The sequence below is a fragment of the Poecilia reticulata genome, linkage group LG14 (assembly GCF_000633615.1).
Source record: "Poecilia reticulata strain Guanapo linkage group LG14, Guppy_female_1.0+MT, whole genome shotgun sequence".
NCBI lineage: Eukaryota > Metazoa > Chordata > Actinopteri > Cyprinodontiformes > Poeciliidae > Poecilia > Poecilia reticulata.
Genome location: NC_024344.1, coordinates 21294495 through 21316496, shown reverse-complemented (window position 1 = coordinate 21316496; position 22002 = coordinate 21294495). Strand labels below are relative to the sequence as shown.

The following is a 22002-nucleotide window of genomic DNA, read 5'->3' as shown; positions in this document are numbered from 1 at the left end:
GGACCTACAGGGGGCCCAGATGGGAGGCAAAACATGTCTTTAGGGATGCAATTTTTTTTAATCACATCTGACTAAAACTTTAAAAGAAGAGCCCTCTCCTGTTGAAAACTGTGTAGGTTATATAGTAGGGTTCCTCATTTTTGACTCATGGTTGCTAAAAACTTTACCAGACTTTAAAATGTTGTGCCACATGACAGGCTTTATTTTCACTCACATTTAACTTTATGACACACAAAACTACAAATGAGTCATCCTTATTGTCTCAAGGTGCATTCTGGGTAAAGTTTGTCACCAACGTCATCATCAGTCACTTGGCAACAAATGGCAAACTAGCTAGAGCATTTCTACGGACTACTTTAACATGTTTTGAATCTGTGTTGTTTCATCATTAGTGACCAGCAGCCTGATGTTTCTGTTTTTCTCTTGGTTTGTTGTACTTCATGTCAGATGGACTTCAAAATGACATAGTCGCTCTCTCTAGTGATGGAACTTGTTAGCTCTGCTGTTGCGGGCATATCCATGTTGTAAAGTTAAATTACCATGAGCTTTATTATTTGGGCCCGGTTATTAGCCCCGCCTCCCGGCCGACACCGTCTTGTTCCGCTACTGCGTCACATGTTTGCCTGAGGAGTGGAGGCAGCAGTATGGCGTCTTGTCTGGAGCTTATTATAACAAGGTAAGATCCATGTTAAAATGATCATGTTTTTGACTATTTTTTTATGGAGGCATTATTTTTCCGTTTATGCAAGAGAGTCGATTCATATACAGTACATAGTTCGCTTGTTTGGATATCACAATACGACTGTTTATTATTATAACCAAACATTAAAACTGTCAGGAAAATCTGGAGGCCAGATTAAGTTTTTGGCTGTAGACTGCAAAATGGGGGAGTGGCTGTGCTGGACTGTTGGCTTGATCTAAGTCACAGGTGTCAAACTCCAGTCCTGGAGGGCCACTGTCCTGCAACATTTGGATGTGCTGCTGCTGCACCACCCTTGAAAACAATAATTAGGTGATTAGGAGGACTCTGGAGAACTTATCTACACAATGAGGAGGCAATTGAGCCATTTGACTCTGGTATTTTGTACCTGTGGCACATCTAAAAACTGCCAAAAAGTTTTTTCTTTGTTAGTGTGTCATGTTGGTGACTGAAGCCTGTTGTGATGACTTCAACACATTTCTTCAGACAGTTGGTACGACTTTTAATGCTCCAAATTTTTTTCTATAAGCTGACTAATTTCTTTAGTAATGAATTGTTTCTGACTTTTTATGCTTTATCTTGTAAACCAGGTGGGCAGAGCAATTTGAATGAATATGATAGACACACACAGGTGAGTCTGATTAGTTTTGTTCACACTTCTTTTTAAAATATTTATTTATTATCCTAATGTTTCTGCTATATTTCCTGTTTTTTCTTCCAGGCTTGAAGTCTTCCTCCTTCATGTTGGCGAAAACAAGAGCAGCACCAAAGACACTTCACCATCAGTGATCACAAGACCATCCATGGCTGCTTCCAATGAACTTTCAAAGCACACTTCACCTTCAGTGCAAAGTACCATGAATGAATGACCTTTGTTGTATATTGCTGTGAGTGCTGTTTGATGTTGTTTTGAAATAAAAGATTATATACTGCAAATGGCGCTGATGTTTTTGTAGATTCAAGTGGCATCTAATGTCTTTTAAAATGAATTTGGAGATTATTGATGGCCAGTAGTTTCTGGAAAAAAAGGTTTTAATTGCTCTAATTGCTTTAATTTGGTAGTAAATTGACAAAATAATGTGGGTAATGAGAGAAGGGGAAGACCGGGAAGCGAACCCACGACAGTCGCATAGAAAACTAGAGCCTCCATATGTGGGTTGTGCTTAACCCCTGCACCTGGAAACCTGTTCAGCAGTGTTTACATGTTGTAAAGAAACAGTCTCACCCACCCCTAATGCCACATCGCTACAACAACACCAGAGAATGGGATGTCCTCTGAATTGGACTGGGTTATAATTTGCCAGAACAGGACTGTACTTACTTTATAATTGGATTGAAATAAATGCAGGTTCTCTTTCACTGAGCTTGTTGGAAGAGTAGCTTAATGTTTTCTTGTTGCTCCCTCTCATCTAAAGGTTTTGGTTCCCTCAGGTCTGATGGCGATCTTGCTAATTCAGGCAACAACTGACTCATTTTCTGATACATGTTTTCTTGTCTGCTCTAGCTTTGCATGTTTACATTTTTACTTAATATTCTATGCAAAAATATCTAATCATGTGGAGAAAAATATCTAATCTAAGCATGTGGAGATATGTTTTCAGATTCTCAATTAGATTTAGGTGTGGTCTATGACTAGACCATTCAAACACAAACATTCTTTGATTTAATGCATTCTGTCACTCTGCCTGTTCTATATAAATAAACCTGACTTACCCTGTTGGAAGGTGAATCTCCTCCCCAGTTTGAAGTTCATTGCAGATTTCTATGTAGCTTGTTCAAAAACCGCCCCTTTGTTCTATGGACCTTTGGCTATTGAAAAACTATTGCTTGCTGAAGGCATGGACTTTACTGAAGTTTAAAATTTTCCCCAATTTGCTTGTTTGTTCTACTAAAGTACAGAAAAAGGCGACACCGGGTGGTAGAGCTGGGACTTGCATAACCTGCTTCAGTAATGACCTGAAATGTTGTGAAAAGAAGTCGTTGAGAGGAAACAAAGTCTAAAACTGTGATTTATGAGATGTTTCAAATCTATTGACATTGAAAAAAAACTGTTGATGAAGAGGAGCATTTTAAAATTTTTTAAGGAAGTTGGGTTCCTTGGATGGAAATTATGAATAAACTAGGACTGAATCAGAATCCTTTTTGCTATAGTTTGACATGAGTGGAAAATACATTTTTCACATGATGAACGAAACTCTTGGGTCTGCAAACCTGAGCCAACAGAATTGCAGATTGGAGAAAATTGAGCAGGGATTAAGTTTTTTAACATGTCACATAAGAATGGTGTTATTTTATTTGTGTTTATGTCATTGATTAATAATAAAAATAGCAACATGTTTCTTTCCAATTACAAAAAATATTCTCCCGAAACCTGATGTTTTTTAGCATTTTATTTAATTTTTTTGTCTGATTTTTCTTCTCTCTTTTCTCTAAGAATCAGTATTTCCATTCATTAAATTGTGTATTTCACTTTATTTTGCTTAAATGTATCCTTGTATCCTCTCACAGAGTTCTTTATACATTATACCTTGTCTTTGCTTTTGATGTGGTGAACTTTAAGGCAAAGCCTGTTTGTTTTAAGGGAAAGGGTAGGAATTTTATTTATATAGCACATTTTCAGCAACAAGGCATTTCAAAGTGCTTTATACACTTTTTGTTCAATAAAGATTTTTTAAATAAATGTTTGTCAATAATGTAATGACTATGTAAAACAGTGACTGCGATTTGTCAGTTTTCAAAATCACTTTAGCTGTTTATAAACATAGTAGATAAAAGTTCAATAAGTGCTGCTTTAACCAGCATTTTTATGCTAGTTCACATTGCAGATTAGGCTGCAATATGAACATGCCACAGAATCACACTCACACAAAGCTGCTCTTATTGCTTTTTTATTGTCTACAGGGATGTACAGCAAAAACGGATCAACACTGTTGTGCCAAAATCCAAAAAAGGGGACCTGAAAATTTATTCTATCACACATATTGGTTATTGGTTATTAAAACACACACAGCTTCCGCAAGCTCCGCCTTTAACCCAGTTTCCACAGCAACCAAACTAGTCATTACTTAGCAACCAAACATAACAAAATACTGAGGTGGTTCCTTTGTCTTGGCACAAAACAATATCAGCAGGTGTGGGGCAACAATGATTATTTTCTTTCACATATTTATATACTTTAAGCTGCTTTGAGTACCAGATGTCAGGGAAGTGTCAGAATTTATTTTTACACAAACATGGTGCTTATTTATTCAATTTCTTTAGTTTATCTACATTTTCTCCTCCTGAGGGAAACAACTTTAAAAATTAAGTGTGGAACTCAACCAAAGACCCAGGACTAAGCCATGTGATGCACCAGAAACAACAAATACAAGGCTACTGCTGTGCTGCGTGTTAAAAGGAAGTTCGTCAAAACTAGTGGTTTTCTTAAAAAATAGAATAACAATTTTCTTTGTTAGCTTTGCGGATAGATTTTTTATTAGAAATTTACAGCATATATTAAGCTAAGCACGGAAAGACACTTTATGTTCCTAAGCAATTACCTTATCATATATTGATGTCACTATATTTGGATCCTGTCATCATTTTCAGTTTACTACTTCTTCCAAAGTGTTGATAAAAGACATAACATAACACATAACATCTTCAGCTTGATTGAAAATAAAGTCTAGATTATAAATAGTATAATCAAATTAGCAGAAACACACATACAATAAAATTTAGGTTAATGACTGACCTAAGTGTCAGACATATTACTCAGGCATACTGGGCTACTGTTAGCTCAGTATGTCTGAGCTAAACCACTCAGGCATACTTTATGGCAAAGTCACACTTCAATGTTTAAAAGGATCACAGAAAACTGGATTTTACCTAACTGAATTGATATTTTCCATCTTTTATTTTCTCATTAATTGCAGTTAATGTTTCATGATGTCACACACGCTAGTCCCTGATCCTGCGAAATATTAAAGTACGTTTTAATTTATATTAGTTTCAAGCTCTTATTTTTATTGACGCATGTAGTTTATACACCAAATTATAAGTAGTTTAGTCTGCTTTCACCAGATGCTAATCACATTGTTATAGTTGTTACAATCCCTACTAATCCCAGATTAGGCCCATCATAACTCTCACTATGTTCTAGCTCTGAATCTTCCTCAAAAAACCTGTCATATCTCCAACATAAAACACTGCAGACACATACAAATTGATAGAGATGGCTAGAAGGCTTGTCCATCAATTTCTTGGGACAAAACGCATAACTCATAGGATTAAAGCAAAAAACATTTATTTGATGCTTAAAATTGTGTCTGTTTCTGTTTTCCTCCACCTGCTACTGCCAGAATAAAGGGAATCACCATAGCAATCACTAATACAGGATTTTCTAAGTGTCAAATTTCAGTCTCTCTGACTTTATATTAATTTATTCCATAAGATTTATATTCATAATATAATTAGCAGAAGGAAGTTTGATTGGCAAAACAAAACAAGGAAAGGCTTAACTAACTTCTTTCAATTTGGAGACAAATCCAGGACATCTGGTCCCCTGCAGATTAATACAAAGGCGAAAACAGTAAATAAAAAAAGATCAAATTAATCTGAACTTTAAGATTAAAATTAAAAATTTGATTTAAAAACTAAGAAGGGTAAGGCATGCTGCCCTGGGACAGAAACTTAGATTTGGAGACAGAAGAAATTTATTGCATTTCTATGCTCTTTTAAAAAATGTGAAAAATATGTACAATATATTTATTTAAACTGTTTTGTTTGTGTAAATATATAAGTGGTAAATTTGAATGAATCTCAGGGCTGATGGTGAGGCTGCAGTTCAACCACAAGGAGGCAGAAGAAGCATAAAAATGCACTGGGACAGAAAAAAGGCTTTTTAATGTTGAACGCAGTTTTAAAATCATACAAAAGGAGTGAAAAAGATTAAATAAACGCCGCCACAGACTTGTTCAAAGGATTTTCAGTTCAGATACACCCGAATAAATAACTTTTCCTTCATGAAAGTTAAGTCTAAATACATGATTAACTGAGCTGCAGAGGTGAATATGTTTAGGTATGAAAGAAGGAGAAAAGAAGAGAGTGAAGATAAACATGGCAGCTGTTTTGATGCGCTGGATTTTTTAACATTTTTTTTAGGTTTTATTAAAGCACTACAAACTAAGAGCGGGGGCCGCCGGCCGCACACTCAGCTTCATTGTCTCTAATGCAGCAGTGCGCTACGTGAAATAAACGTGTACACAAACAAAACCCCTCAATCCAGGCTAAAACATCTGCATAGAAACAAAACAAGGAAAAAAAATTATCAAAATAAATAAACACAGAAAACAGATCAGATCTGAGCCTTTTCAACTGAAATGGTGGCTACTGTTTCCTCTAAAAGATTATATTGAAAGAGTTTTAATGCAAGACCTTTTGTTATTACTTTTTTTGTTTGTTTGCTCTTTTTTAGAAAAGAAAGAAATCTGTTTCTTCATGAAGCTCGGTTCCTACTTCCTCTGGGTACAACGGTGATGTCAGAGCACCGGGTTAGTCGTCGTCCTCGTCAACCACAGGATCTGTGTCCCAGCACGTGATGTCAATCTCTGAGCGGACAAAAGAACAGAAGCTGGTTTTATTCTCTGCAGAAGACAAACTTCTGACAGGCAATGTAGCTGAGACTGAGATAGAAACAAGAAATGACAAATGAGTATAAGATAAACCAAGAAACAGCTGGAGAACTTTGGAAACATAAAAAACAAGTGGCAGCTTGTGCAGATGTTTGTTTGATAAAGTGCCATCCATCCATCCATCCATCCATCCATCCATCCATCCATCCATCCATCCATCCATCCATCCATCCATCCATCCATCCATCCATCCATCCATAACATAGTTAATCGTAACAAAAAGCATGTTTTCACCACAATGCTTCTCTTTTCAAACAGAAGCATTAAGATAATAGACTGGCCAAACCTGGAGGCTTGTTATAAAACACAGGTGCTGGCTTGGCTGATGACTCCTCTGATTGGCCAAATTCTTCCTCCTGTGATTGACTGAAATAGCCCTCACTTGCCTAAAAAAACAAATGAGAAGAAGGAAAAATAGATGACAAAACATAGTAATGACAAAAATCGTAGACAATCATCAGGAGCTTGAAGCCGTTTAACCTGAGTTCCCTCTTTCAGCAGTGTCTCCCCATTGGTCATCAGCAGCTGCCCATCATCCGAATCCCGCCCCTCCCCAGAAACGTGCTGCAGCGCATGCTGGTAGCTGAGGGTCATCTGGTCGGACCCCGTCACATCTACCAGACTGGTGGGGTCGTCTTCGGCGCTGGTGCCCGAGCAGAAACTCCCATCCATCATCTCGTCAAAGCTGAGAAGGGGCTGAGGCCTGCCGCTACCGGCAGCAATGCTGGGTGGGACGTCGTCATGGAGAACGTCGCCGTCTCCCATCAGGTCAACTAGACTGGATGAATGGGTGGAGGGGATGGGGTTGACAGTGGGGGCGGAGCTGCTGTGCCACAGGTCAACCAGGTTGTCTGTCCCGGAGTCCCATGCAGAAACACCGGAGGGTTCACGAGCCTGCGGCGCGACGCTCTGCACAGGCTTGGTGGACGTCGACTCCTGGACGGGCCGTTTCTGTTCCTCCTTTGGCACCGAATCTGGAGGAAATAAAATCATAATTATTACTAGACAAAATATTCTCTTCCTCAACTGTTTTTTATTTTTTATTTTTATTAATTACGGTTACGTCATGTAAATAGTACATATTAGACCCATAAAATATTGAATGCATTAAACATAAAATAAGTCTGAATCAGCCTTTCCCTTGATTCTCAAAGTGGATAAGTAATTTTAAGGATCATTTTTTGAACACAAAAACATTTATTCAGATTCAGATTCAAAGTTTATTGTCATTGTCAAAAAAAGGCAACGAAATTGTGTATGGAGTACAACACTAGCATACATGTGCATGACAAAAGTAGAACTGGACTGTGCTCATCCTCCATTCATAAATCTATCTATATAAAAAAAATACTAATAGAAAATTTCATTTATATGGAATCAATGCCACTAAAACAGAAAGACATTTCCATATATGGGTGATCTGTAACCACAACCTGTGAAGTCTACCATGCTACATGTACATAAACAGAAATCAGATTCTTTTCTCAGGAAAAATATATATTTAATGTGCTGAATGATGTATGGCCACTTATTGAAAAAGAGAAAAAGAATGGAGTGATCTTCTGCTACAAAGATAGTCTACATAGGAAACTTGGACTGAACTTTCTGTTGTCAGCCTAGATTGGATTTGGTGAAAGCTCTCAGTATGAAGCCATGACAAAACCAGATTTGCCTTTAATTTTGGAAAATCTTGTAATCTGTTTGTGTTTTCTAAAAGTTTTATGATTTCATATCAGTTCTGTAAATCCTCTTAGTTCTAAAATATAATATTTAAAGTTGATGAAATCTTACATAACCTGCTGAGCCACTGGTAGCAGCTCTTCTTGTTTTAAGTTTAGCTTCAAACAGAAAAGGGCACCCAAAAGTCGAACAAAAACAAATAAAAATTCTACTGACAGTAGGAGTACTTTCTAGTTGTCATACATGCAAATTTTTATACATTTAAGTGAGTTTTGCGTTGAAATCTTGCAGGTTAAAGAGATCCCTAATCTGCTGTGTACTTCAGGATGAGCTGACAGGAAACTGTAAAGTAGAAGAAACCACACTGGGTAGATGTTCACATTTTGATAGATAAATTGTACACATGAAAGAATGCATAAAAAAGTTTAAAAATAATAATGTCTACACTGCTGCGGTGGGAAAACAGTCTAGCCAGGTACAGTCAAGCTTTCTGTGTCATTTCCATTCTTTAAATAGTTTTCCTAATGGGACTCCAGCTGAATAATTGAGCTCCAAACAGGACAGGCGTTTCACTGGCTGAACCATCTTTGGCTAGGAGTAAATTTATGCGTCATTTCAGAATAAAGATGTTTCTTTGTACCCCACTCATCTTCTCTGTGGTCTTCCTCCTCCCTGTTAAAGTCCTCTTTGATTGGCGTAGTGACTATTTTAGGAATGGGCGAAATGGCGGCCATGTTGGGTTCTATGCTCACTTCATCATCATTGTCATCTGCAAAAAAAAAACAGACAAAAACAGATGCACATAATTCACAAAGCACTTTGTTTCCATGCACTTTCCCACTGAGAAGTCAAGATCTGATAAACATATTCAAATGAAGCATTTCTGAGCTGAATTAAACATGATGAAGCATGATAAAGGATTGGCTCCTCATTCGCAGAGGAACCTTATGTGATTCCTCCTTGATAATAAAGTGCCCCCAAGTTAGGGCGAACATCTATGGTACTTTTTTATTCCTAATCAGGAAAAAGATTTTAGCTTTTGTTGCTTTATAATATTGCAAAAAATCCATAAGATTCAAGACTTAAAGCATTCAAGATTGAAAGCAACTAGATTTCTTCTATTGATTCTTGAAGATGTTTCACCTCTCATGCAAAATAATTTACCAGGTCTGAACAAGACTGGTGGTTCAAGAGGGTAATGAAAAAACTATCAAGATTTCAATAAAAAAAGAGGTTGCATCAGGTTAAATTTTTCTAATATCTACACTGCAGCCTAGACTTGTCATCTACAGCTTGAAACACATGACCAAAGCAATTTATATGTTGCTAGGTAACATGTCTGGATTATCAAAGTTCCATCTTTTGAACACCTACACTGCAGTCTGCGTTAGTCACTTACACTTAGGGGGCGTTTACACGACAACGATCCAACAAAAACGGCACTTTTGTTCCGTTTTTGTTGGATCGTTTACACGATAACGTTCTAATTACATCTGTGTTTACACAGTAACGGTGCACATCGAAAACGTGTAATGCTCTCGCTGCGCCTAGTTGGTGCTAGGTTCTTTGAAACTTTGTGCGCATGTGTTTAAAAAAAAGTTGAACTTGAAGGCATGTGGATTTGCGTGAGAAAACATGCATTGTGTGCATCTGATTAGGGCGCATGCAGTTGGAAAAAGTGGGATAACTTTGAACTTTCACGGTGTCTGTAGCGGCCCCGGACTGGAAGCTGTTTATTGTTTTTACCTTGGAATGGCCAACAGTCTGTTATTCCTATATCAATTTGATAAAATAGGAGTTCCCGCACTTCCCATATCCGTGTCCTCTGTTACCTTTWTCAGCAGTTAAAACAGTTTAATCCGTTGCTAACAAGTCGTAACTTGTTTTTCCGAGCCGCCTTCAAATGCAACATGAAAGCTGAGACGCTCGCGCTGGGTTTACACCTGTGAGGCAGYGGGAGACCTGCTGCTGCTGCGCAGGTGTGTGTTAGAATCATGGCAGCAAACCAGCAAAACGTAAATAACTGTACAGTTTTTTCCCCGAACTAACCGACTGAGTTGAGTAAAGCTATTGGATGCAGGTGATGATAGCTAAAATGTGACTAGCTAATATCAACACAGCACGTTAAGCTTGCTAACAAGTAGCCTGTATGCTACTGATGTTGTTGTCTATGTTCAGCAACGTAGATTCATTTTGACCCCTAAAATAAGTCGATGCCCCTCCTGTTAAACTCGTCTGGAGCCGGGCTGGTCCGTAGTTCTCTAGATAAGAGCGCTGAACAAGCAGCCGTGTATTTTGCCATCTGGGCGGTGCGGAGCGGTGAAGAGACGCTGAGGGAACCATATCTGATGGGGAAACAGTAACACCAGCATTGTGAGTAGTTTCTTCTTCTTCTGTGGATTGTAGGAAGCATCTGTTTTGCGTCATACTATGCATGAGCTGGGGATTCTCTGGAAGAAAAGATCCGTTTTCTAGGTTTACACGACAACGGAAAACGTTACGTATCAGAAACATCGCACTCTGGAACCCGTTTTCAATCTGTGCCGTTGTTAGAGAAAACATTCGGTGGTTTCGTGTAAATGCACACTACAAACGCAACAAAACTCTTCCGTTTTCCCCCGAAATCGTTGTCGTGTAAACGGGGCCTTAACCTAACATTGACAGTTCAACACGTGTGACCAAAACTCACATGCTATAGGAGACATTTCTGGATTGTCAAGTGACAACTGCACAAACATGGAACAGAACACACCATAAAACCAGTAATCACATGACTTTCACTTCCATTATTGAACTTATCAACTCCATTAGTGTATTTATTCTTGAAATAAACTATAAACTTAACAACTTCAACCCATGTGCAGAACTGAGGAAGTTTTGGATGTGAGGTGAATCATCTTCATGAACAAAGAAGAAGTCCAGTTGATTTTAAGTTAATCACTATTAAAAACACAATGTAAGTAATCCTACAAATCATTGACAGGAATTAGTTTCACCACCATACAGTTTTAATTGAATTTCAGTGTTCCTACACATTCCCCATACACATTAGACTTTTCCACACTCAAATTTCCAAATTCTAAGAATGTTTCTAGAATAAAAAAAAAAACTTTACTACAATTTTTGAATAATTAGTCAAGCTTTCAATACGGAAAATGAAAAAAAGTAGATGGTGTCATTTTTTTTATCATGATGTGTAGGAACCCTGACACCAACATCACCACAGTATCAGCAATCACACATTAAAACCAAGATGTTTCTCACATGTTTCATCATTCATTGATGTCCAATGCACTCTAGTACCTGCTAACAAGAGTTCACCATCAACACAATGAACCGCTAATGAAGGAATACAATAAAATGGCAGAACATGTTCAGAAATAATAGGATAAATCTAATTAGATTAAAAAGTAAGATATTGAGCTAATCAAATAACTTTATGCTAAACCAAATCCAACCATACCTTATTTACAAGTAATTAGGATGTCCTTCTTAATTTTTTCTTCATTTCACATTCTGACCTGGTAAATTATCTGCCATTTCATTAACTACATTATTGTTGGCCATTTTCCGATAAAGGACATTTGTTGTAATGCTAAATGAGGAAAGTGGTCAACAGAAACTCTGTAGTCATAAGTTGAAAGATGGCAAAAAACAATAACCACTGTGGTTTTTATGTTGACATTCACACAAAAATTACATGAATCTCCAAGGAAACCCACGAGTTCCACTGTCAACTGACAATATGATTTAAAACAAAAAACTCACAGGTCAGGGTAAAAGTCAGCAACGGGAATGGGTTTTAGATGATGTGTTAGCAGAAAGGTGACAGAGTCCACAATCAGGTGCGCAAGATTAAAACAAACAAACAAAAATCAGAAAGTGAATAAAATAGTGCAATTATTCTTCAAAATCAAACCAGAACCACCATTATACAGAAACATTTAGACTAGTTTAACATCAGACTGGACCACATCAAAAGCATGATGACGACATCCACTGAATCACAAAAATCCATAAATAAAGGGTTTACAGCTCCAAAGGACGACTTAGTTTCCACTGAAGACATTATAGCCAAAAGGTTAGAATCAATTTAATTCAGTCAAGTTGTTTTGTGACCAAATAATTGGATAATTTTATCATAAATAATTTCATTCCAGAAGGAAAGAGCAGAAGGTGTTTCAAGGAAACATTTCATAGTTTTCCTCTGAGTCTCCATTCAGTGGGAGCTTACCGACTCACTCATAGTCCAAGAGGCAACCAAACCAGATGCCTGGGCTACCTCGACTGGCTCCTTCTGATGTGGATTGAGAGGAGCCAGATCTACAGGATTCTCTTTTTGTTTCTAATCTCGACCTCCTTGCCTGTAAAATATCCTATTGTTGGTGCATCAGTTTTAAGATTTGTTCATTTTTGCAGGATATATTTTTGAAACTAAGTCAGTGGTGTCCAAAAACATTTTGTCCTGAGGGTTGAAAAAACATCTTTTGGGCGCCCCCCAAAAAAAGAAAAAAAGTGAGAAAGAGGAAGCCAATATATATATACGTATTTTTTTCTTTCTGCTTACCACTGAAGTAAGCATGCAGCATTTAAATTAGTCAAATAAAAGTCATATTTTATTTTTCGAGGAACTATACGCATAAATAATATCAGATCCAAAGCTTTCAAATGATTTTTTTATATTTGCCCCGAGAAGAAAAATGTTCACTTTTCAGCAATAACACATAATTTCATCCTTTAAAAAAACCCACAAAAACTTATTTACCAGTATCTGTGGAAAAACGTCAGACAATTGCACCTTACCAAGTCTAGAAAAATTCAAAACCGCTGGACAGATTGATCAACCTGCTTCTCCTATAACTTTGCAAATACATTGCCAGCAATAAAAAAAACATTTAAATATGTTCTTGTCAATGATGCATGAGACTGTGACTGATTGGCCGCTTGCCACAATGCATTCTTTTGGGCACTGTGCCAAAAGAATGAGCATGAGGGATGCTATTATGCTAGCTCAAATGTGAGGTAATCCAAATTCCTAATACTTCAGAATATTTTTTCATAACTGATGTAATCATTTTGATGATTCCTTATAATTGTTTTGCACTTTGATGTTTCATTTTTTTCAAATTATTCCAACAGATAATTGTAGTAATACTTACACAAAGATACAAGCGTGACCTTGAAAAACGTTTATTAGCAGTTAATATCTATAACAACTTACAGTTTAAAAGTTTCCACAAACACTGGATTTAGTCACACCAATGTCTGGTTTTGAGTAAAATTCACCCGATTGATGTGTTTTTTTATTTTTCCCAACAAGAAATTTAAAGAGAATAAAAAAGTGTGATAAATTAAGGAATTGATACTTTGTTTTGTACCTAACAGTTTCCATTTTAATTAAGTAATAATTTTGCCATAGTTAAAAATAAAATGTCTTCATCTAAATCAACCGCCTGTGCTACAGGGGTCCTGCACCATATCAGTCTAGAGGCTGCAAATGGCCCTGTGCCACACTTTGGACACACTTGGTCTAAATGATATTCTCTCCCTGGTAGGTAAACATCTGGAAAAGTTCAAATTGATACATATTTGGGTTTCATTTGCAATTTAAAATATTTCCAAGCTTTTACTGATTTGTGTCTTGGAAACAGGAAGGTGCTATAATTACCTCCTGTTTTTATTTCATTTTGTCCTTAGTGCCAGGATAAAGGAGATTGAGGACAACAATCTTTTTATTTCCTTTTTCTGGCTCCTGCTGTACCTACCGGCTGCAGCGGAGAGCTGCTTGCGTGCATGTGGCGGGGTGCGGAGGGGCGACACGCCCCGGGGAGGGGTGGCTGTACTGGGGCTGCTGGGACTGTGCTGCTGCTTCAAGAACGGGCTGTCCAAGCGGCCTGGTGGTCAGGGCAACACACAGTGGCCACACACACACAGTCCAACATGAGGACACAAACAAGAAAACACGGACATGAAGCGACGGACCAGGTGTGACGAGAAAAAAAGATGGCAGACAGGAAGGAGAAGAGAAAGAGGAAGTCAGGAGGTAAAAGGTTTGTCCAAGTCCAACAAGGAGAAAACCCAGAGTTGAGAGATTCAAATTAGACAGAAGTAAGGATGGACACAAAAAAGAAAAAGGATAGAAAAAAGGAGAAAAAAACAGAAAGAAACGCGATTAGTGTAATGTACGGTATAAACACGACGACGACAGACAGGCAAAGCAGGAACGTTTGACGGCTTCTGTGTGTGTAGATGTGTGGATATTAGACGGTATAAGCATAGTTTATGCTACCCTGCACTGCAAAAATGTTTGTCTAACTAACTAATTGAAATTCATATATTTAGATTTGATCAAGCAGGTCGTCGGTGAGATCAGAGGGATTGTTTCATGTTGTTGATTCCGTCCGACAAGCTGTTTACACTTCAGTGTAATGAAGACTTTACATCAAAGGAAAGGAGCTGTATGAAAGTTTTGTACAGGCACATTCCTGTAAATTAGAATATCACTGTGAACTTCATTTATTTCAGTATTTCAATTTAAAAAATACACAGAGTGATATATTTCAGGTGTTTGTTTCTTTAATTTCTTGAACTGTGGCCCCAGTCGAGTTTATTTTTATGATTTTTGGCTCACAGCCAAAAAAAACCCCTCAACATTTTCTCTGTTTCTCAAAAGTTTGACACATAACCTTTTCAAGATTGCACGTTTAATGAAATGAGGGACAACAAAATGTTTACCGGTCCTGTGGATGGAGACAAGTGAGGTGTCCATGCTGATGGTCATTGCTCTCTCCTTCTGCTTGAAAAACTCTCTAGGGTTCCCAGATCGCTGGGCGATGATGGCCTTCGCCTCCTGGAAAAGTTAAAATGCAGAGAATAACCACAAGTGGGCAGTAAAACAAACCCACCAAGTAATGTTTCTTTGGACTAACTGCCTGCTCATGTTTTAAGGAAATCCAAAAGCTTTAAACTACAGCAGTGAAGATTATTCAACTCAGTTTCTTTTAATGCTGTGAGATTTCATCTTCCCTCCTTTGAATGGATTTGCTGCTGCAATTTGTGAGCTCAGGTTTTTCATCAAACTGACCTCTACCTCAGACTCCTTCTTGTCCAGGTTCAGGTCCTCGATGCTCGGTTCAGACGCCTGGAAAAAACAAAAGAAGACATGGGTCTTTTTCATCGAATGTGAAATAAAGACAGGAACAAATACATACTATTACCAGAAGAGGTCAGTAGATGCCAAATAATGCTCTTTAGTTTGAGAGTAGACTGGAGGAAAGTAAAAACCAAGAGAATCATTTTAAAGTTGAATTATGGCCCATTAGGCTTTAAACCAAGAAATTGAACTTAAAGTTAAAACACTGATCTGCGGTTATTTAAGTCAAAAGTTTTTAAAGAAAAATTGTTCATTAAAATTAAGTCATTGTTTTATTTAATTCTAAAAGGAGTCAAAACCCTTCAGAACTTACACTCAGAAAGATGATTTTATTTAGTTTTATACAACTTTACTCTCAAGTTTATGACAAACTCCCCTCCATTTTCAACACATATATTCCTCTTTTCAAATAAACTTTCACAATTGCTTCAAACAAACATTGTGTCCCTAATTACTCTCCATATTGGATGACTAATTTCAGTTGTAGATCAGAGTCTGAAACATGTAACTATTTGTCTTTTATTCTCTGGTTCAATAAGTCGTTTTTGATTTTCTAAATGCATAACTTGGACAAGGCAGTATCAAAAGATAACAATGCCAATAACTGATTTAATTACTGATTTAATGCAACCGTAAGTGATAATAATAAACTTATATGAAGGGACTCACTATGGTGGTCTGGTTCTGCAGCCTCTCTCTGGCCTCCTCTTCCTCCTGCATCTTCTTCCTGTTCAGATAAAATAAATAAAAATAAAAATAAATGTGGGCTGCAGTTGGTAGAGTTGTTGCCTTGCAGCAAGAAGGTTCTGGGTTCGATTCCCGGCCTGGGGTCTTTCTGCATGGAGTTTGAATGTTCTCCCTGTGCATGCATGGGTTTTCTCCAGGTACTCCGGTTTCCTCCCACAGTCCAAAAACATGACTGTCAGGTTAATTGGCCTCTCTAAATTGTCCCTAGGTGTGAGAGTGTGTGTGCATGGCTGTTTGTCCTGTGTGTGTCTGTGTTGCCCTGCGACAGACTGGCGACCTGTCCAGGGTGTACCCCGCCTCTCGCCCGGAACGTTAACTAGAGATAGGCACCAGCAACTCTCCCGACCCCACTGAGGGACAAGTGTGAAAGAAAATGGATGGATGGATAAAAATAAATGCAGATAGTAACAGTGTAAAGATTAGGTCTTTTCTACACCACCTAATCTGCACAAGACATATAAACAAAAAGAGAATCTCAAGTTAAACATTTTAATTTTGCACTACCATCTGAATGAATTTTATTCTTTAAAAGGTAATTTTAAAAGACGCAGCAGAAACAGTCTGTGTGTCATTGTTTTGAAGCTGATAATAGGATCTGTGTTTGCACATTTTTATTTATGATATTGAGTGAGTTTGTCTATCTGTAACTGATGTAATTGTGTTGCTGCCACTTGCTAGTACACTTATAAGAGAGATTTCTGATCTCAGGGAGTTTTTCTCCTAGTTAAATAAAAGCTGGTGATTTAGGAATCTTGATTGTTATATTTATATTGCTATATTTCTTACAAATTCATTGAAAACATTATTCCCTGAAGCAGATTTGCTTCTGGAATGTGGAGAGGATGCTAGTTGGATGCCCACCTGTGCTCCTCGATCTGCCTCTCTCTCTCGCGGTACCTCCTCTCTCTGTTCTCCTGCTCCTTCCTCTCCAGCTCCATCCGCTCCTCCTCAAAGCGCTGCCGCTCCTCCACTGCCTTCTTTCGCTCCTCCTCCTTCCTCATCTCCTCTTCACGCTGGAGAGCAGAGTGACCAAGATTTAAATAGTTTTTGCATCATCATCACAGAGTTTTTGGTCCAGTTCCTGTGGTAACATTCTGTTTCTTGTTTTTGGGATTCAGCAGGTGGAAGCAGAAAGAGACGTCTTTCAAAAGCCCAATGTTGTGATAAACTCACAGATTTGATGCTTATAATTGAAGGAAGAGCATTTTAACTTTAAATTTACCACCAAACCTGGCAGCTAAGCCTAAGAAACCTGTGTAAAAATAAGCAAATAAAGAAGAATTTCAGTCGTATTTGGAAAGCAGTATTTTATAGGATTACTTTATTTTATATAATTTATAACATAGTTTATGTTAGTCATCATAACCAAAATAGTTAGAAAATATTTGAAGTTCTGTTTTCTAATTCCTCACTGAGAGACCTCTTGCCTAAACCTAACCAGTAAGCCTAACATTAAGCAAGATGGAAAACTCAGCTTTACTGCCATTCATTAATTATGGTTTATTCTACGCCACAATGACTCAGCCACATGGAAAACTTTAGCTTTATTTTCTAAGTCTTAAAAAAAGGAAGCCGTTTTCTAATTCAAACCAAACCAAAGACAAATAAGCTACACAATAGAGAAAAAGAAAACGTTTCTTAAAGTGAACCTATTATGCACAATTCCCATTTTGTATGTTTATACTTCCAGGTCTCTACTGCTTCTAAAAACAGACCAAGAGCTTTATTAACTTTTGGCAATAAGTTAATAATTTTTGGTGTCTGGAAAATGAGCAGTTTCAAAAACCTTCTGAATGCAACAACACAAATTAACATGAACTGCCCCTAGCCTTATAACCCCAGCAGAGCTTCACCTGTAACCTAGGAACCCAAGCTGAGCGCCAGCATGTTTAGTCAGCTGCTTTAGTCAGCAGTGGTATGCACTGGTTGTTGGAAAAGAAAATGTTCTGTTGACCTACCATTCAGAAACCTCTGATGAAAAACATTTAAAGTTATTTCTACCCTAAATCTCACCAAGTGGAGATGATACCAGCATGTAGCCAGTCAACCAAAGCATTGCTAATCATAACAAACATGAACAAAATATGAAAACATACACTGGTCATATCTTGTACAGGTAAATGACCCAAAACTAGGGAAATGTTTAAGTTGTTCTGCAACTCTAATGTCAGTTGTATTAATTCCCAAAAACGAGTTTCCACTCTATGATATGAAATTTGATCTATTTGGCATTACATTACTTGTACAAACATTGAAAACAATGTTTTTCCAACAGCTTGGGCAAAAAGCTTCACTTAAAGTGCAGTAACTTGTTCGGTAACACTTTATTTGAAGGGGGGTGAATAAGACCCCCCTTCAAATAAGGGGGATCTTATTTGAAGACCCCCTTCAAATAAAAAGGGGGTCTTCAGTACTGTTTACTGTTTAAACAGTACTTTTACTGTTTAAACAGTAAAGGTTTAAACAGTACCTTTACTGTCAAACAGTAAAGGTACTGTTTAAACTGTACCTTTAATAACATAAAGTTACCTAATTTTTAAAGTGCAATCAGTAATACTTTTATAATAAATTTATATCAGTAATGATTTCTTGGTTAATGTCAAGTTGTCATAACAAAGACATTTTGAATAATGTCAACTTTGTATTAAAAGTGTCATAATGTCATGACAATCTTATTCACCTCCCTTCAAATAAAGTGTTACCACTTGTTCTTTACTTTTTCTCTGCATCCGCAATAAAAGTATTACATCTGAGAAACGTAAAAACTAATCACATCCTTTTTGATTAACAAAGATTTTTCTTCTGAATACATTTTCATGTTCAACTTTAAAGTCTGTCTTTCATTTGAAGGGTACATTTGTTGAACAACCGGCGGGCAGCTCCATGATTTATATTGTCATTTTGTATTTCATCTAAACTTGCCACCAGAAACCTCTGATGAAAAACATTTAAAGTTATTTCTACCCTAAATCTCACCAAGTGGAGAAGTGGTCAGAGGATCGCCAACCAATGACTTTGCTTCTCACCTCTTTTCAACACCAGCTTCACTGGGATTAACAAGAACTATTCTAGACTCATCAGATAATAATAATAATAATAATAATAATAATAATAATAATAATAATAATAATAATAAAATCACATCTGAAAAGCCAGCATAAGGTTTAATTTACTTTACAAAGGATTTTAATTTGACCATGTTTTATGATTTTATAGTATTTTTAGCTGTTTATTAACGTTTTTAGCCATATCATAACACCTACAGTGACATTTTAACAGAAATGTTAAATTCAACTGTTAGCAATAGTTAGCCATTTTTAACTTGTTAGCTTAGCTTAGCAGTTACAGGTGAAATATTTTTTTCTTACAGACTACTTTATCTAACTCTTATCAAACTATGCCCAGAAAGCAGCTTCACAAAGAGCAGTGAATATACATTTACAAATTACTGCTTGGCATGTTTATGCTATTCTGTTGGCTACACGTGGCACCTTGGCTTGGCCTAGCACCTACAGATGAATTGTTTTGTTACAGAATTCAGAATTCCTTTTTTCCTCTTTTTTCACAACTAAGTTTTAAAAAAAAGCAACTCTTGAAGCCAAGGTAAATAAATAAATGACTATCTGGTTTTAGATGCTTTAGCTGAGTTCAGGTCAACAAACTTGGAAAGAAGCAGTTTTTTTTAGCTAATTCAAAACTTATTGGACAGGAAAATGAACCCAAAGAGAATAATGAAAAATATCTAAGAGATTATTGAAGGAAGAAAATAAAAAAGGTATCTCCAGGTTTCCATATCAGTCATTACATATTTGACTCATCTGGTAAGAAAAAAAATGACACCCAGTCCACAAAAACAAAGAGAAAAAAATATATAAATTCACATTATGAAACATCTACAGGCTTCAGTTCTTATCTCATGCCTAAATATATATTTTGAAATGAAAAACTGAGTAACATTCTCATTTTTTAAATAATCCTGTTATTACAATAAATCATAGGTATCACTTGAAAATAAAAAGCAAGACTAAACTCTTTTCCTTTTGCATTTTTCTCCTCCTCTTCTTGTATTAGAGTTCACTGTGTACCTTGGCTTGTTCCCAAAACTCCTCTCTATTGATTTTCTTCATCTCCACCTCTGCATTAGTCTTCTGGTACACCGTGCCCTGCAACAGGAATGATGCACGGATACATATTTGTCAGCTAGTCATGTAATCAAAAAAGCAAATCAACTTTGCTGTCATTCTGATGTTGAGCAACAACATCATTCTGACATTTTTATTTTATATGATAGAAATGTCGGGGTTTTATGATATAAAACCCCGACATTTAGTCTTACTTTTAAAGTAGAAGGTTTATATATTTTAATTTCTTGATAACTGAAATTTATGAAAAGGTGTACAATATCAAGTGAATAAAAATAAAAGCTAAAGGAATAAATTTTTTAAAAATACTTATTTTTTATTAAAAATGTCCAAACTAAAATAAATTCTGACTTGATTTTATGTTGTTCATGTTTATGTACCACATCTCCGTGCTCTTCATCTCGGGTTTTCAGGCGGTTCAGAACTGGGCTCGCCACCACTGCTGTCCCATTAGTTAGCCGCTGACCAATGGCTGAAGGATCTATGTCATCCAGGCTGCTGGCATTGACGGTAACCTCCACACCCTGAAATAAACAAAGATGTAAGAAGTTGGAAAATAATTTAGTTCTTTTTAAATAAACAAGATGTGGTATCAACAGTCTGTCTCTTTGCTGCTATTTATTTATATATCACCTTCTGCTAAATGTGAGAAATATTTCAACTTCTCTGCCTATTAATGGTCAAACAAAAATATTGTAGCTTTTCTGGTTATCTTCTTATGCAACATTTGCTTGTTAAGAAAACTAAGGCAACAATATTTAATTTAATTTACCAACTTAGTTATTTTTCCATTAACAATTAAAGTAAATTTTTCTTTTGAAGGTAAATGTCAGAGTAAACCCAGGTGAAAATAATATATACTCTAGTATACTAAATTTTAACATACTTTAGTATACTTTTATCAATGTACTTAAACTGTACTATTTTGGAACAACAAATTTTGTGCTTAGTATACTTTAGTAGCATTTAAATAGTATTAAATTACAACTAATAGTATATTTTAGTATATTATATGTACTTTTTTGGAACAACTTCAAGTGTACTTAGTGTACTTAAAGTATACTTTTTAAATATATTTCAGAGCTTAATTATTATATTTTGATATAATTATTATATTTTGAGTGTAATAATTCTGTCTCAGAATTATATTAAAAATACATATTTAATATACCTCAAATATATTTTAAATATACTATTAATATATTAGTAATGTATTTAAATTACACTTAATTTTTATTTTTGATTTCCTCCTATTGATAATAAACTACAATTTTAATTACTCGTGAAAGTCTTTATTCCTACGTACCTATTTTGTACATGACATGCATAACTACACTACAGTACTTACATTGTTCTAGGCTACAATTACATGGAAAGATTAATTACACAAGATGTTCAAGGTAATTCAAATATTTTGTTTTATTAACGACATTTTAAAATTGTCCAATTTTACTCACAACTTTATGAACTTTACATAAATTATCAGTTTACACATCAAAAGTGAACACATGAACATGAAAATTTAGTGTGACAATAAAACATGACAGTGAGGATCAACAACAGAACATTCTCGTTCACTGCACCATACAGGAACCTACAAAAAAGAACAATAGAACAATTAAACAGAGATAGCATTTGTATTTAAAGAGAACAGAAAAATGGCAAATAAAAAAATAATACTTACAATTTTAAGACGTTGTGACTCGCCATGTATGTGACATCATCAGAACTGATGATGATTGGGACCGGATGCCTGGGGTGGAAAAACATTTCTGGGTTTCTTCTTTGCCTGTTTATGTTAAAAGTAGAAAAAAAAAACAGTCATCAATGTCATAGAATCAGTTGATGTTGGCATCAACTATGAAGCTGTTTTAAGTGTGGACTTAAGGAGACAAACTACCTTAAAAT

General features: G+C 36.3%; 1 protein-coding gene across 5 annotated transcripts in view; it reads right to left on the bottom strand.

Annotated features, from left to right (window-relative positions):
- Window positions 1–3572: 3572 nt before the first annotated feature.
- Window positions 3573–22002, bottom strand: part of dbn1 (drebrin 1) — a 182276-nt gene continuing 163846 nt past the window's right edge. Inside the window, exons 5-15 of one of the 5 annotated variants that reach the window (XM_008428426.2) lie at window positions 20475–20618; window positions 20038–20115; window positions 16814–16965; window positions 15875–15932; window positions 15143–15193; window positions 14788–14902; window positions 13818–13946; window positions 8693–8821; window positions 6853–7346; window positions 6659–6758; window positions 3573–6288 (exon numbers count right to left, since the gene is read on the bottom strand). In XM_008428426.2, the coding sequence (XP_008426648.1) occupies window positions 6233–6288; window positions 6659–6758; window positions 6853–7346; window positions 8693–8821; window positions 13818–13946; window positions 14788–14902; window positions 15143–15193; window positions 15875–15932; window positions 16814–16965; window positions 20038–20115; window positions 20475–20618 (1506 nt within the window). In that variant the 3' untranslated portion in view covers window positions 3573–6232. Of the gene's footprint in view, window positions 6289–6658; window positions 6759–6852; window positions 7347–8692; window positions 8822–13817; window positions 13947–14787; window positions 14903–15136; window positions 15194–15874; window positions 15933–16813; window positions 16966–20037; window positions 20116–20474; window positions 20619–22002 lie in introns of all 5 variants that reach the window. The other 4 variants (XM_008428425.2, XM_008428427.2, XM_008428429.2 and 1 more) reach the window with 4 other exon arrangements.